The sequence below is a fragment of the Diplotaxodon limnothrissa genome, linkage group LG16 (genome assembly GCF_057381915.1).
Source record: "Diplotaxodon limnothrissa isolate DT_005_m linkage group LG16, D_limnothrissa_male_GT1.1, whole genome shotgun sequence".
Classification (NCBI taxonomy): Eukaryota; Metazoa; Chordata; class Actinopteri; order Cichliformes; family Cichlidae; genus Diplotaxodon; species Diplotaxodon limnothrissa.
Window position 1 is genome coordinate 29,699,768 of NC_140611.1, and position 16,470 is coordinate 29,716,237.

General features: G+C 37.7%; 1 protein-coding gene across 1 annotated transcript; it reads right to left on the reverse strand.

Annotated features, from left to right (window-relative positions):
• Positions 1-3,426: 3,426 nt before the first annotated feature.
• pdxkb (pyridoxal (pyridoxine, vitamin B6) kinase b) lies at positions 3,427-16,462 on the reverse strand. The gene is made up of 11 exons (XM_085374472.1): positions 16,283-16,462; positions 15,258-15,312; positions 8,576-8,680; positions 5,017-5,100; positions 4,904-4,938; positions 4,620-4,705; positions 4,408-4,453; positions 4,197-4,308; positions 3,938-4,074; positions 3,793-3,859; positions 3,427-3,554 (listed from the first exon to the last, which is right to left on the reverse strand). Exons 1-11 carry the CDS (start codon positions 16,361-16,363, stop codon positions 3,427-3,429), a joined length of 936 nt encoding a protein of 311 aa, XP_085230598.1. The 5' UTR covers positions 16,364-16,462.
• Between the last annotated feature and the right edge of the window lie 8 nt (positions 16,463-16,470).

The following is a 16,470-nucleotide window of genomic DNA, read 5'->3' on the forward strand; positions in this document are numbered from 1 at the left end:
GCAGTGTCATGTCACTGGTTTTTTTCATTTCCTCAGCAAGTGTGCATGCTCGATTAACTTTAAGCCTCTTTAGCCCTCTGCTGGTGCATACCCATACCTGCAGCTACTCCGCACTTCTGTGGGAATCTAAACCTTCTGTCTCAGTCATATCTGGAATATTATTTTCTTATTTTTAATTTTTCAGATTAATTTCAGTGTAAGTGTGCTCATAGCTGTTAAGTATTTTACAGTCATAGCTTCAGCATTAGTTTTAACTGTGGGGTCTTTGTCAGGACAAGCTTAATAAACACATGCACCAGAGTCCTTGTTGCATTGATAAAATGAATCAAATTCATCTACAAGCTGCCTTCTGTTGCATTTATGCCAGCTTCCCAAAAATGGTTATCACAGCTTGTTTTAGCCAGCTTTAGTCTGTACTTTCTCATTTCTCTAGTGTATACTGGCCCCGAATAAGAACTCCTTTTCTTTGTTGCTGTGATCAGGTTACAGACATGTTGGCCTGTCTGGTTATCTGGGCTAATGCTGGCTATTCATACTGTGGATTAGTGACAAAATACAGCCCTGTCACCCAGCCCTAATCACACAATATAGTAAGCACCTGCCAAGACGTGCTGACATCTTTGTCTTTGTTCTTCCTTTCATATTCCCTTATTTCTTTTCATATTAAAATGTGTTCTCATTGAAGCACATGGATAAGATCCAGTTCAACTGTGGTACCTGATTTAAGCTGGTGAGCAATTACCTCTCCACAATGGCTCCAGTGTCCTCCTTTACTTAGACTTAACAGAGAAAAACTACACTCACTGGCCACTTCATCAGGTACGTCTGTTTAATTGGTCATTAACATTAATAAGAAATCAGCCATTCAAATGGCACCTGCTTAATGCATTTAGCCATGTTGAAATGATCAAGACGACCTGCTGAAGTTCAGACTCGGCATCAGAAGGGGGACGAAAGGGTTTTAAGTGATTTTGAGCATAGCACAGTTGTTGGTTCCGGATGGGCTGGTCTAAGGATTTCAGAATATACTGATCTGCTGAGATTTACCGAAACAACCATCTCCAGAGTTCACAGAATGGTCTGAAAAATGAGTGGTTGTTCCCTGAGCTATAATATAATGCTTTGACTGCTTCGAGCTGATAGGAAGACAACAGTAAGTCAAATAACTACTCACTACAACAAAGGTATGAATGTAGAACATGTCCAACTTTAAAGCAGAAGGGCTACAGCAGCAGAAGGCCACACCTCTCCTGTCAGCCAGTTCACACAGGCTCATTAAAACTGGACAAGACTAGAAAAAAAAGTTGCCTGTTATGACAAGTCTTGATTTTCAACATTCAGATGGTCAAAATTTGTCAAAAACAAGATGAAAACACAGATCCTGGCTTCTATCACCTGCTTAGTCTGAGGGTGGTGGAGTACTTCAGCATCGTTCAAACACCACAGCCTACCTGAGTGTTGTTGCTGAGCATGTCCAGTCCTTTGTGACCATCTTCTGGCTGCATGTTACAAATCAAATCATTTCAAACTGGTTTCTTGAACACGACAGGGAGCTCACTTTACAGTAACCAGATCTCAGTTCTCTTAGAACACTTATCTTGAAACCCAACAGACAAAAAAATAAATTAACACAAATGAAATGACAATTTCAATAAAAATATTATTATTATTTTAATTGTTTATGTATTGCTCTATAACAGAGCAGCAGCTCAAGGTTTGGCACTTGACTTTCTAACATTATGTGCGAGAATCAGATATAAGCACACAAAAACATTCACAACCACTGTTTTGCTTTCCTAACCTTGTTAAGGCTACAGTATAACGTGGTCTCTCATAGACGCTCCTCTAGAGATATGACAACAGTCATAAAAGAAAACAGTGACCATTAGTAAATATATTAAAGATCATCTGTGCAAATACCTCAATTTGAGATGCTTAAGACATGAATCTACCATGTTACACACCTGCAAGAAAGCATTGCGTAATTAAAAAAAAGGACGTCAAAACGTCATTTTTAGGAAAATTGATTAAAAGAACATTTTTGACATCAGCTATTACGATTATCGTTAAAGTTGCAAGTTTTCTAAAATAGAGTTGGAATAAAATGAGAACAAGACTACAACCTACTGAAACACATTTCAGCACTTATCCACTCGATCTATAAGGTGGCAACACTTGTCTTGAAATGAAGTGCATTTTAAGCACATTGCATGCATTCTTAACAGTTAAAAATAATTTTATAGTGGATTAACCCAGCGTGTTTTAATGTTATCACAGAGTCTACTGATGTTCTAGTCTCAAAACAAGAAGACGAATGGCCATGCATGTAACGCTGGTTTTGTGCGTTTTCTGTTCAGCTTAATAAATTATTTTCACAAATGATTCTTTAATATAAACACGAGCCCCTTTCAGACATGCACGTCTTTCGATTAATCTGCTGCAATCGCTTCATGGCTAAACACAAATCTGTATCCCATTATCGATTCCATTTCTATAGCTTCCTGCATTTTGCCTATTTTAATATTGGTTGTTGTCACTTGTTGCACTTTTTACTTATATGAAGAAATTTGGGGTGAGGGCAAAGCTATTAAAACAGACTTTTTCTCCTCAATATTGCCAGTTGATCAAAGAAAGTCATTGGGTTTCTCTGTATAATTCTGAGGGTCTAATCGGTACAATACAGAGTGCTTTGCAGCAGTTACCTTTACAAATCGCTTTGAACTTGGCATAGTTATGAAGGTTTGCAGTCACATTAATGGACAGGTTTGTTAGACCAGAACTGTGCATGCATCTCAGTGGGTCTCTCAACTCACCAGAGGATGACATAAAAAGCAGCCATTTTAATCAACCATTTTAAATTTGTTATGAGATTAAAACATTTCCACATGATGCATTTTTGCTATGCCAGAAGAGAGATCTCTTTCATGTCTAAGAGGGGCAGCGTGAAGCCTTCTCACCAGACCCACAAATATCGTGTTTGTAGCGTAGCTGTGTCTGTCACAGTCCCGAGTATGTCTGAATTCAATTGTTAGTGACATTAACTTAAAATTAACCCATGCCAGAATGCCACAATGCAATCAGCCGAGAGGCTGATGAAGCCAGTAATGTTTCGCATCCCGTGTCTGGAAAGGGTTCAAAACTGCCTGATGTGTTGTTTTTGTTCTGAATCAAGGGCAGATGTTGCCTTTGCTAGCCACAGAACAGACACTTATGGCAGTTATTTCAGTGTCTGTGAGCAGAACAAACAGAAATCCTGCTGACCACTCACGAAAAAATTAAAAACAGTAGTAACGCCCCCCCCCCCCAGTGATTCTGTAAGGCAGAGACACGTGACAGTCTTTGATGTGAAAATCCTATGTTTGTCTGGCGGACTGCCCAGATTTCTACCAGCTTAAAGTGAAAAGTTCACAGAGAACATTACAGTCTTCACTGTGAAGACTTTTGTAAAACCTTGGCTTCCACTACAATGGCAGGATTCTCGATGTCTGCTTTGCTCTGAACCATCCTCAGCTCCAGTTGTGCAGGGGTAGGCCTTTTCCCGGGGCCAGCCATTTCTGAAAAAGAGGGAGACATTTAAGGGAAACAAACAGGTTTTTGCCCTGTGGTGAACTAAACAAACAAGAACTCAAAGGATAGGTTATACACAGTCACAAAGCTATTTGTTTCAAAATATAAAAAGCTTTTACTAAATATAAACAACAGAAGCAAAAAGTGCCCCAGTAAACAACTTGAAGACAAAGTAAAAAAACCTGATGACAAACTGAAGTCACTGGATACACGCACAAACCCTACCATTGGCATAAGTAATGGTCCTCTTAATGACATGGTGCATGACAGAAACAGTCTTCTCACAGGCAGTCTGTTAAAAAGGAAGATTAGTTTAGCTATGATTCATATATTATCTGCATTTGACTGAAAACACTTATGTGTTGCTGACCTTCAGGTCCTTGGGGTGTTGATGAGTCCAGGCTAACATCAGGGCAGCAAAAAGGTCTCCTGTTCCCACAAATACAGCATCGACTTTGGGGATATCCATGCAGATTTTCTGATCTGTGTTGGTCCCATCTGGTTTCTCTGCAGTGACGAGGACAAACGGAGCCGTTATCCTAATTTTATAGGTTACTCTGTTGATCCTACACGAGGACTGCATCCCCACAGTTTATAGCCATTTTGACAAAGTCAGCCTGATACTTTACTTATTTTTTGGCTTCCAAGAGCCACCAGGAACTGGTCCCCTTGTTTCGATGGAAGGTCTGTACTAGTGAGGACCACGGTCTCTGGACCCATTTTATGAAGCAGGTCCATCACCTGCAGAACAGATAAAAATCCCATTTTCTCAAACTTTGTCATTCGTGATGCCACAAATTAAATCTAAACACAGCCAAACAAAATATTTCTGATATTCACCTCAATAGCATCTTCCTCAGTGTTAATTTTCCTCCCAGTTAAGAGCCTATGAAAAATAATGTCACAAAAAAGCAACAATGCTTGCCATTTTGCATCTTTTAATTCGTTTTTACAGCGTATTTTTAAGCTTCTGTAAAAATAAAAAAATAAAAATAAAAAAAGATCATTATTCTTTTATTCTTCGATGTAAAAACTGTTTAAAATGCACTCACTCTGCTTCAAACTGGTTGGGAGTCAGGATGTCAGCCAAAGGCACTACTTTGTTCTTGTAGACTGGCAGCAGGTTCTCTGGAACATACTGAGCAAGCAACAACAACAAAATACATAAATCTGATTTCCCAACCTGTCTACAAGTAACAAATGGAAATTGTTATACAGTCCAAAATGACTAAACAAATCCTACACTGTAATTCAAGAGTGCGCTGAAGAGCACAAAAAGAACATGACACTGTTCATTAAACTGTCAGCAGCTGGATGTGTGTGGATAACTGCTTACCATAGCACCCTGGTCTCCCATAACAGGATCACAAACTGGAAAGAAGAAATTTTAAAAATGAGGCTTAAAAAAAAGTTCACTTTTTAAAATGGAAAATCCAATCTGACACTCACCGTACACCAAGCTGGGATTGGCCTTCTTCAGCTCCTTAATAATATCAACCACTGTCACCAGGAAGGAGATGTCCCTGCTGTATCCTTTGGGAAGAAATTTTGGGTTAACCTGAACTGCAGCATTGCCACACACACACACACACAAGTTCTAGTTTCTGAGCTTCCTAAAGTTTGGTATGAGATTTTTGGACCTCGGTCACACAGACAACAACCACTGGTCATAAGGTAAAAATGTGTTGTTGGTGACACCTGCTGTGTAACTGAACTGTAAGCTGATCTAAAGTCCCAGTAATGAAGGCCAAAGACCAAGTCTGTACTAATGAGGACCGCAGTCTCTGGAACCATTTTATGAAGCAAGTGCATCACCTGGAGAATAGAAAAAAAATCAAATTTTCTGAAGCTTTGTTAATCCTGATGACAAAATTAAATACAAGTGCAGCAAAATGTGAAAGTGAATCCAAATTTTTTCTGATATTCACCTCAGCAGAATCTACCTCTTTCTGGTGACTGCCAGGCACTAGAGAAAACTCGCATCCGGGTTGGCAAGTGATTGCTGGAGGTTGCTAGTGCAAAATTGGTCACAAAAAGGTATATGCTGTTGCACCAAAAAGGTTTGATTGATTGATTGATTGATTGATTGGTAATTTATTTCAACATGTGAACAATATACAAGTACATTTAGAAAAGAAATGAGAGAAAAAAAATATACTATACAAATTACATACAAAAAAAACATTCTGATTAATTTACATGTTGAAAGGGAGTGGGAAGAAGTATACACTTATTTAATCCCACCCCTGTCCCATAAATTATCAGTGAATATTTAGTCAGCTTCCTTACTGATATAATTTGTAATAAAAATAGTGAACAGATTTCTGATATACTATATACTATAATATCACATCATGAATTTTTTGTTTGTTTGTTTTTAAATAGAGACATTCACTTAATTTAAATATTTTCCTTTTCTTTATAGATCGAGAAGATCATATTTTTATAACTCTTTTTGAACAGTTTTATGTTTGGACATTGCTTTAATTCCATATTCAGTTTGTTCCATAGTTTCACTCCTTGAACAGAAACACAAAAGCCTTTTCTTGTAGTACGTACCTTCATTGTTTTGAAGTTACAAAAACCCCTTAAATTATAACTTCCTTCTTTCAAAAAAAACATACTCTGAATATTACCTGGCAGTTCTTTATTTTTTGCTTTGAATAGAATTTGTGCTGTTTGGAATTTCACTATATCGTCAATTTTCAATATTTCAGACTGCAAAAATAGTGAGTTTGTATGTTCCCTATAACCTGCATTGTGGATGATTCGAATTGCTTTCTTTTGAAGAGTAAAAAGTGAATGTAATGTGGTTTTATAGTTATTGCCCCAGACCTCTGCACAATAGCTTAAGTATGGTGAAACCAGTGAACAGTAGAGAATATGAAGTGATGTTCTGTCGAATACCTGTTTTGCCTTGTTTAGTACTGCAATGCTTCGTGATACTTTGGAATGAATATATCTTACGTGAGCTCTCCAGTTAAGTTTTTCATCTATTATTACCCCCAGAAATTTATTTTCACTGACTCTTTCAATATCAACACCATTTATTTGAATCTTTGCATTTGTATTTAAACTACTATTTCCAAATAACATAAGTTTAGATTTATTCAAATTTAATGATAATTTGTTTTTATCAAGCCAGAACTTCACTTTACTTATTTCATTAGTCATATCCTCCAATAAATTCTGCAGATCATCACCAGAGCAAAAAATGTTTGTATCGTCAGCAAAGAGAACCATTTTTAATACTTTGGACACTTTACAGATGTCGTTAATGTACAAGTTGAAGAATTTTGGACCCAAAACTGACCCTTGGGGTACACCACAAGCAATGTCCATACATAAGGAGCAACCACCATTTATTTTCACAAACTGCTTTCTGTCACTTAAATAACTCCGGACCCAATCTAAAACTACCCCTCTGACACCATAACGTTCCAGTTTTCTTATTAATATATCATGATCTATAGTGTCAAATGCCTTTGTCAAGTCTATGAATAACCCAGCCACATATTGCTTTTTGTCTATGGAATTTGTGATGTATTCTATTGAATCTAATAGTGCCGATGATGTTGATCTGCTTGATCTGAATCCGTACTGACTCTCAGTGAGTAGTTTATGTTTATCTATAAATTTTTCCAGTCTGTTTTTAAACAGTTTTTCAAGAACTTTTGAGAATTGAGGTAGTAAAGAGACAGGCCTGTAGTTTGTGAAATGGTGTTTGTTTCCAGATTTGTATAGAGGTATAACTTTTGCTATTTTCATTCTGTCTGGAAATCGACCAGTTTGAAATGATAAATTACAGATGTATGTAAATGGTTTTATAATAGCCTCAATGACTCTTTTAACCACTATCATATCAATATCATTACAATCCAAAGATTTGTGATTTTTACATTTTTTGACAATTTCAAGAACTTCATTTTCATCAACGGCTGTGAGAAACATAGAATATGGATTTCTGTCAATCAGTGTATCGGGTTTTTCCTGTGCTTTCCCAGGATGAGTGATTGTTCTTGCTAAATTTGGTCCAGCAGTTACAAAGAATTCATTGAGACTATTTGCCACAACATCCATATTGTATTCTTCATGGTCATTACAAATGAAATACTTGGGATAGTTCTTTTGTCCAGTCCCACATTTTATAACACTGTTCAGGATTTCCCATAATCTTTTATTATTATTTCTATTTATATCTAATTGCTTCTTATAGTATTCCTTTTTACTAAATCTAAGTATATTAGTTAACCTATTTTTATATCTTTTGTATCTGATTTCAGCATCTTTAGTTCTCGTTCTTAAGAACTCTCTGTATAGAGCATTTTTCTTTATACATGCATTTTGCAGACCTTTTGTTATCCATGGACAGTCCATATATTTCTGTTTCCTACTATATTGCTTTATTGGACAGTTGGTATTGTACAGTAATGTAAATATTCTAAGGAATTTATTATAAGCACTATTAACGTCCTGTTCCTGATATACTTCACCCCAGTTTTCCTTCAATAAATCTTTTTTAAATGCATTCATTCTTTCTTCTGTTCTTACTCGTCTGTACTCTTTTTTACTGTCCATTTTATTGATCTTGTAATTCCTATCATAGATTGTAAAAATTGGAAGATGGTCACTTATGTCGTTAATCAGGAGTCCACTTACAGTCTTATTTTCAATGCTTAGCTTTGATCGCTAGTAGACTGCTGTAGTTGCTAATAGCTTGCTTGGACGTCTGTAGTTTTCGCTATGACTGAATGCAAATGGGAAGTATTTGCAGACAAGACAGCATTTTTCCATGCAAACAGTGGGTGACCATGGCAATCTTCTAGCAACCAAAGCAATCACAAGGAGGCTCCTGGTACAGCACCCTCTCTGACCCCTCAGTGATAAAGCCTACCTCCATCAGGTGTGTTGTAACGTAATGTCCCACCCAGCCTTATCAGATCAATGCCGCCCACAATAAACTTATACTAATAAAATAATACTGAAAGGAGACACTCCTTAAACTCACCTGTGAGGATGTAGTCATAATGGTTCACATTGTTGAGCTTAATACCCTCATAGAGCACATTCAGTTCTTCTGCTGTCAGTACTTGCCCCTTCCAGTGGCCGTAGCCTGGGCAGAGATAAAAAATAAATAAATAAAACTGATGAAATTTTTCCATTGCTAAATCTGATCTGATTTGGTTAACTCTCTTATTTCAAGGATGTTTTGTGTTAAAGTCTAAAACCATGATTTTAGACCTTTTGAGGATAAATGAGGAAGGAGGACACACATTTGCACTACTTAACCTAATAGAAGGGCTCATATATTGCATTAGCCCTACTGTGCATAAATCAACTTAGCAGACATTGCCATCCTTTCTCTGTTTTTCCATCGACCTAATTCCCTCTGCTGAGGTCCCTCTCCCCTTTGTACTTAGCAGGGCCTCCGCAGCTACTGAATGGAAAGCTTGTATCCTGGCTGCCAGCTCGCCTTTCTTTGTCCCTCTTTCACTATTAAACTAGAATAAACCCTAAAAAGCTGTTCTGACTACAAATGACTGCACACAAAATGGACACACAAACACTCCTGTATACCAGAGGAAAAAATATAAGAGCTCACACAGAGCCCAAACTTGAACACGAGCCAGCGAGTTAGCCTCCTGCAGAGAGGACTTAACAGAAAGCTCACAGCAAAGCAGCAGTTTGTGCTGTGGTTGGGGGCGCTTCCACTGAAACTGGAACATTTCAGAATTTTAATCTTTAAACATACCGGAAATAAGATGAAGGGTCACATTCAAAGTATGATCGAATGTTCAAAACTCATCAGCTTCCCATTTGTATTGGTTCAAGTGATTTCTGTGTAGGCCTCCTGCTCCTGCAGAGAAAAGCGCATTCTTTGCATACTTCAACACATGAACCCCAACTAATAATCCCATCATCTCAGCAGGTGTGTTGATTAGGGGGGAGAAATGCCAACAAACTAAATGTGGGGCAAAGGTTATATCTGTATGGGGTAATTTACTAATGCTGAGGTGTAAACTGAAACCTTGAGAAATTTCACAAACAAAAAAACAAAAAAAACAAAAAAAAAAGTCATGTAGGTTACAGGTTTTGCAACTACTCTGGCTTGTTGTGATAGGATGCAACTGTCATCATAGGCTCATGTATCATATCTGTCCAAACTGTCTTCCGTCTCCTCCTGAGCCACATGATTCATGTGGAGAGTCACATGTGCCCTGTTTAACTTGCTTTATCCCTCATCGTTTTCCCTTCATGCATAATTGAAAATTAACTTGCATAACCTCTCTGAGCATCGGCTTCCACCAGTAACACACATTTCCTGCTCTTTTCCAGCATTTTCATTTCTTTGTGATAGCTTTCACTGTAATCTGCTGAAGTCTGCACAGCTTGTGACTTTATGGCTACTCCTGGTTCAGTGCATCTTAGGCAGCAAAAAATTGTGACAGGTTTTGCTGCTTTCTTAACAGCTAAGTGTTTGTCCTGCAGTGCTGACTTTAAAAAAAAAAAAAAAAAAAAAAGTAACTCTAGCCTTGAGCCCACTAGTGTAACTGCCATATTTCTTTTCTTAATGACATTTTCACTGTCTAATTGTGTGACTATTGCACAATATACTTGTGAGAACATGCATGTATTCACAAATAGATTTTTTTTTTTTTAAAGGTAAATGAAAAGACAGTGGTTGGGGAAAAAAAAACAAAAAAAAACAAAAAAAAAACCCACATCACTCGCTTGAAGTAATCTCCAAGATCAGTAGCGATTGCAAGCAAGTAAACATTGACTTGGGATGCCTGTGGCTCAGGAGGAAAAGTGGGTCATCCACTAATTGGAGGGTTAAAGGTTTGATCATTGGCTGCTTCAGTCTGCATGCCAAAGTATCCTTGGGCAAGATACCGAACCCCAAGTTGGTCTGATGCATCCACCAGAGTGCCAGTGTTTCACAAAAAACACTTAAGTGTATGAGTCAGCCATGTCATATAAAGTGCTTTGAGTGCTCCGGTAGAAAAGTGCTCAATAAGAATCAGTCCATTTACTTTCCATTGCTGAGATTTCAACCATAGCATCAGGAATGCTCACATTTTTGCTTTGGGGTCAAACAAGTAAAAATCATTATAATCTGTCAATCAAAAATATTTTTCAAATTGATTTTTTATTTCATCCAGCTGCTTAGAGGAGTCTTTGAAGACTCCACAGATACTATTTGAACAACAATACATCCTGATCTTTAGACAGTATCTCGAGATACAAAATATAAAGAAATTAGGGGTAAGGAAAATGAGATGTGGGTATTGAAATGTGCAAACATCCATGGAAATACAATATAGAAGGCAAAAAACAGAGTCTGTACAATTCTAACGAGCTTGAAAATCAGTCAATCACAGTTTGAACGCTCTTAGGCAACTTTCTTGTAATTTAACTAGTCTTCAGGAATAGTCTTCCAAGCGTCTTGAAGGACATTCAAAGCTCTTCTTTGGAGGTTTACTTGCTTTTGTTCTGAATTTTCATTCATCACACCATAAGACTCATTGCCACTGATCTTCAGTCTAGTTATTGGGTAATTTGGCAATTTGACAGCGACCATTGAGACCATTTCTGACGAGGCTTCAGTGAAGAGTACACGGATCAACTGAAGGTCCAGATGAATCTCTCGGGTCCTGTGTCAGGTTTTTTCCTGGGTGTTTTTTTATTTTTTAAGGCCATGGCTTTCAGATACTGTTCAGCTTTTTTGTTTTTCCAAGACCTGCAAGTTCTCAGATTTTTAAGGACATACTTTTCCTGTTGAACAGGAGTTTTTCCTTCCCACTGTCACCAAGTGCTTGCTCATACGGGGTTGTCTGATTGTTGGTGTTACAATATAAAGTGACTTGATGAGACTGTTGATGTGAACTAGCGCTAAATAAAAACAAAAATAATTGAATTAATATGTTCATCTCTTTATCTGTTTATTAAGTGGCTGAACAGACAAAACGGTCTGAAAATGGTCAGGTACACGGAATGAACATAAGTGAAAAACAGCCAGTGCCCTTTGAAAAACTTTTAAAAACTTCTTAAGAAACTTTAAAGAACTGCTGCTCAAAACCTATTTGTCAAAAAATGACAAGAAAGTCCGGCTCCTTCGAAGCAAAATATAAAGAAAAGAGAGTGTGCCTCAAGACATTTCCACAGTACTGCAAATGATATTAGCAGAACATATTTCTGGTTTAATATATAAGGGATACAGACTGGGGCTACCAGATATTAAGCCAATACAATGATTAGCTTTCTGGGAGAGTCCTGGTAGAAGTAAGGCCTGTGGGCAGTTATTTTGAACCTGCTCTCTAACTGAACAGTGGGAGAGACAGAAGACATTTTAAAGGTTTTCTGTTTTTGTCCCAAAATAAGGTTGAAAAGTTTCACCTGTGCACACTGTAAGTTGCACAACATTATAGCTTCACAAACGGCTTGTTGTTGAGTGCGAACTAGACTGAGAAGCACCATGTTTATTTACATGATGGATACAGTAATCCAAGAAAAACAATAAGTAAAAGATATGCCAGCCGTTAAAACTGCTGTGAATCTCTACAGTCTGCATTCACCAACATGTTCCCTGTTAGGACTGTCAATCAAGCCTCTTTGGCGAGAGGAGTGAAACAACCATCGTCTTTGCCTTTGTGAAATTCTCCCACAGACGTCTATTCAGGACTCAGAGTGCTGTGTGTCTCCTTTGTAATGCCTGCTGTGCTAACCAGCCGCAGTGATTCTTTTAAGCTCTTAGCTGTTACTTTGGGGATCCTTTTAGCGAATTGAACAGTGTCCATTTGGTCTCTGGACTGGAGATATCTGTATGATAATCAACATCGATATGGTCATCTTTACAATGATCTTCTAGATAATGCTAAACAGTCTGCAGGTACTTTAATTCCCTTCTATCCTAAATCTATTTCTGCCATCTAAATATAACATCTTTAAAGTTTGTATAGCGATACCCTGTGTCCACTGTCTGGACTACTGCGTGGACATAAAATTCCTGTCCTACAGTAATTTAACCAGAATACAAATAGTTGACAGCCAGTTGAATTGAGTCCCCTAAAGTTGTGGTCATTGACAAAGAGTTATTCAGACTGCTGGCAACATGCTGACAATTTATCTGCATTTACAAATGTTACAGCAATTATTTGCAGCCCTTCAACAATCTCTCTGAGAGTGACTACAGTCACTCCAAGTCAGACTTCAACTGTTTGCAGAAAGGTTGCCTCCCATCAGGAAACCTGTGCAATTCCCTTGTGATCGGATGTGGCTTTGCAACAAGCTCAAGCTCTGGGCAACCACTTAGTCACCCAAAGTTACAATCGGTTACATAATGTATAAATTCATTACAATCAAGGGGCAGACACAGATTTTACTTTTGCAGATGCAAGAAGTGTTCGTTTTATCAGCAAATTTTGGTTTTGTTTTAGTTAATGTTTAGACTAAAACATCGATTAGGTTTGGTAATTTATCTAAATTCTTTCAGTTTAGTTTATAAGTCACCTAAAAAGTATAAACTTACAGTATCCTAAATCTAATACCACATGTCAGCACTTCTCTTCCTCCTAAGCGTTGACATTTTGTTGCACTTTATGACGAACAGGAAGCATGAAGGTTACCGTATTTTTCGGACCATAAGGTGCACCGGATTATAAGGCGCACTGTCGATGAATGGGTCTTTTTTTCCATACAAAAGGCGCAAAAAGCAAAACAAAACAGTCAGATAAGTCAAACTTTACTCAGCTCATTCTTCTCTTTATGTTATGCTAACATAGCTGTGTCGCTAGCGATCACGTTGCATATCATAATATACCAGCTAGTTCAATTTCAGTAACCCTACAAATGTCACTGCTGTTTAGTTTTCTGTCTTCATTTAAGTTGGAAGTGATAGCCGAGCTGTACGTCTTAATTTTTCCAGAAATCTCTCAGTCAGAACATGGTATATCATGTTTAGGTGGAAACTAGCGAGCTAACTTCCTGCTAACTTCTAACTCCGTTGAATTTAATAAATTCTGTTTTCATGAATGCCTAGATGTTAAATTTAATTGTTACACCTGGTAAAGCAGCAATGCTGATCATTTTATTAAAGATGAAATAATTTAGACTGTTTTAATTCTCAGTGATGCCGCATTATTCGTTTGACTTTGAGACCTGAAGCTGACAGAGTTTTGGACCCAGATTACTCCACGAGGCTCCTGACTATGGTAGCCGTAATGCTCCGACAATCCATCAAGCGGTGCGGCTTCATAGCTTACCAAAGTCGTACTAAAACATTTTTTGACAGATTTTTGAGCGTGTACCACAAAATCGGTTCTAGATCAGTAAGCACAACCAGAATTCATACATAAGGTGCACTGGATTATAAGGCACACTGTCAATTTTTGAAGAAAATTAAAGGATTTTAAGTGCGCCATTTAGTGTGGTAAATACGGTAGGTGAACCCCCCCCCCTTTGCAATGCTGTTTGTTGGGCACAGATCAAATTGTGGATGTCCTTGTATATGAGCCAATAGTATGGGCTCAAATTCCTCAAAAAAGTTAATATTTTGTACTTCTAAATCAGAATCTGTATGTGTAAAAAGAATTTGTGTGTGTGTAAAAAAAAAGATTTGTGTGTGGACTTAGCCAAAAAATACGTGCTTTTGTCCTCGTGCGTTAGTTTTCATTTATACATAGTCTTGTTTTTGTAAGGAAAAAAAAAGCTTGCTGGCTAAAACTACTGGTGAACGAAATTAAAACTGGATGCAAGGAAGTTGCTGTTCTATTTTCACTCGTGTGACTGAGCCATTCACTTGTTTGGAATTAGGAGGTAGTTTTGCGAAGATAGGTGCGTTGGATGGTTTTTCGGTTGAGATGATTTAATGGAAGTTTACTCGCCAAATGTTATCTAAGGATAGTGGTGCATGAGATGAGCCCTGTTGTTTGTAGTATTCCCAGAGATTTAATAAAATATTGATATTTGTGTCTCTGTGCCAATACAATATCTCCAAACAGAATACTCACAACAATCTTGTGTCAATTTTTACCCCAACCTTACACAATATACAGGTAAAGTCATCAAATCACACAGCGCCGTCACATGGATATGCTCAGAGTTTGGATTTATCTGCTTTTTCACAGCTGAGTAACCTGAGAGCTGAAGAAGGCGATTCCTAGAAAAACATTAACTTCTCTAGTTCTCCCCCTCTAAACCTGGCTGATGGTCACAGTGACTGTCTTTCACTGAGTCGCATATAGCAATACTAACAAGCCAAAGTATACAGACAGAGATAACTCCCCTGTACAGCTAGCAAAATAGTCCCAATGCATGCGTGCAAAGAAGTCTTCTTTTAATCTTTTGACCAACCAAAAAAAGTTGCATGTATCCTTAAATGCCCCTAAAATGTACTTAAATCCATCTACTCTGTTAAACTTAAGCCGTTATATTTTAACCAACTATGGCAAACTGGATGCAAGAGACCTAACTGGATGAGAACGGACGATTGTTTTTCCGCCCTTACAAAAGCTTTCAATAAATGATTTCCATATCCGATCCATGTAATATAGCAGCAGTGACAAAAGTTAATGGTCCAACCAACCAGCATAAAAAGGCTGAGTTGTTACACAAGTAGAAAAAGGAGTCAATCGACTTTATGATAATGAATGAAAAGCACTTTGCTGCTCCATTAAAATCACTCAGCCAACCTGTGTGATTGGAGAACTGCACCGAGTTGATGGAGTCCACTTCAAAGCCCAGCACCTGGGAAGAGAGACATGAAGCAGCTGTTAAAACAGAGAACAATGGGCTCCGTCTTGCACTCTGTCTAAATGAATCACACTGCACTGCGGGAACAGCACGCTGAAGGTGAACCACTGTGAGAACAAGTCAACATTCAGAGTTTCAAAGTTTCAGCTCCCTCTTTCTGACAGCTTCAACAGTTTTTTCCATTTCACAAAATCGCATGTTTGACAAGAACTTTTGCATAATTTAGTTTCTAAATAGCTCCTTCTGTGGACTGTTGACTCCAGTTATCAAACTTGTTTGATAAGAAGAACAATAAAGTGGATTATAATGTAAGATGATATCACGCAACCACAATTAAATAAGTTACCAGGGAATTCTGATCATTTTTAAGGATGCACTATTGTAAGGGGCAAACACAGACATTAACCAGTGAAAGTGAAGAAGGAGATTATCTGTTTCTTCTTATCAGTTTTGTTAAGAAAGACTTTGATTTCAAATAATTCCTATATATTCATATTTCTATTAAATAACAAAAGTTAATTTATTTTCAAATATCAATATAGATCAGATACATTTCCCTAACGTGTTAAATTAGATTTTTTTTAAAAAGATGAAAATGGGAACGCTATAATGTGATGTAATCACTGACAATGAGTGGTATATTAGTAACAATGAGAATCATGCTGGAATATTTCAGCTCCAGTTTAACTAATATTAAACAGCATTTGTTGTTGTATTTTTAGGTTTACAGTCGTTTAGTGGGATTAGGGTTAGGGTTAGGGTGGAAAATGGAAAAAGGGCCTTTGATGTTTCTCAGAAAATGTTACAAAATCTCATAAATCAGGAAGTGTCGCTGTGGACCGGTGCTAGATTTTCTACGTTTTCGTTACAAGTTAGATGCTGTTTCCCTCCCCGTCTCTCTCTCTTTGGACTACAGAGGGTTGTTTGAAACTACCACCTGAACGTTAGATCCGGTTCTTCTTACCTGCAGCGGGAATGTTGCCGACTTGTTCCCAACGTATCCCCTGACAACGTGACTCTGAATGGACAACACGCGACACTCCATTATAGTCGACCTGCGTTTTAAAAAAAACACCTGACTGATTCACTTTACCCTAAAGCAGTATTAAAGACGAGGGCAGACTGAAGCAAGCAGAAACTTAGCATGTGGGG

Coding starts and splice junctions, on each gene's coding strand:
- pdxkb (XM_085374472.1), bottom strand. CDS start 16,363: ATGGAGTGTCGCGTGTTGTCCATTCAGAGTCACGTTGTCAGGGGATAC. Junction 8,681..15,257: donor GCAGTTCTCCAATCACACAG/GTTGGCTGAGTG, acceptor ATCTCTGCCCAG/GCTACGGCCACTGGAAGGGG. Junction 4,939..5,016: donor CAATCCCAGCTTGGTGTACG/GTGAGTGTCAGA, acceptor TCTTCTTTCCAG/TTTGTGATCCTGTTATGGGA.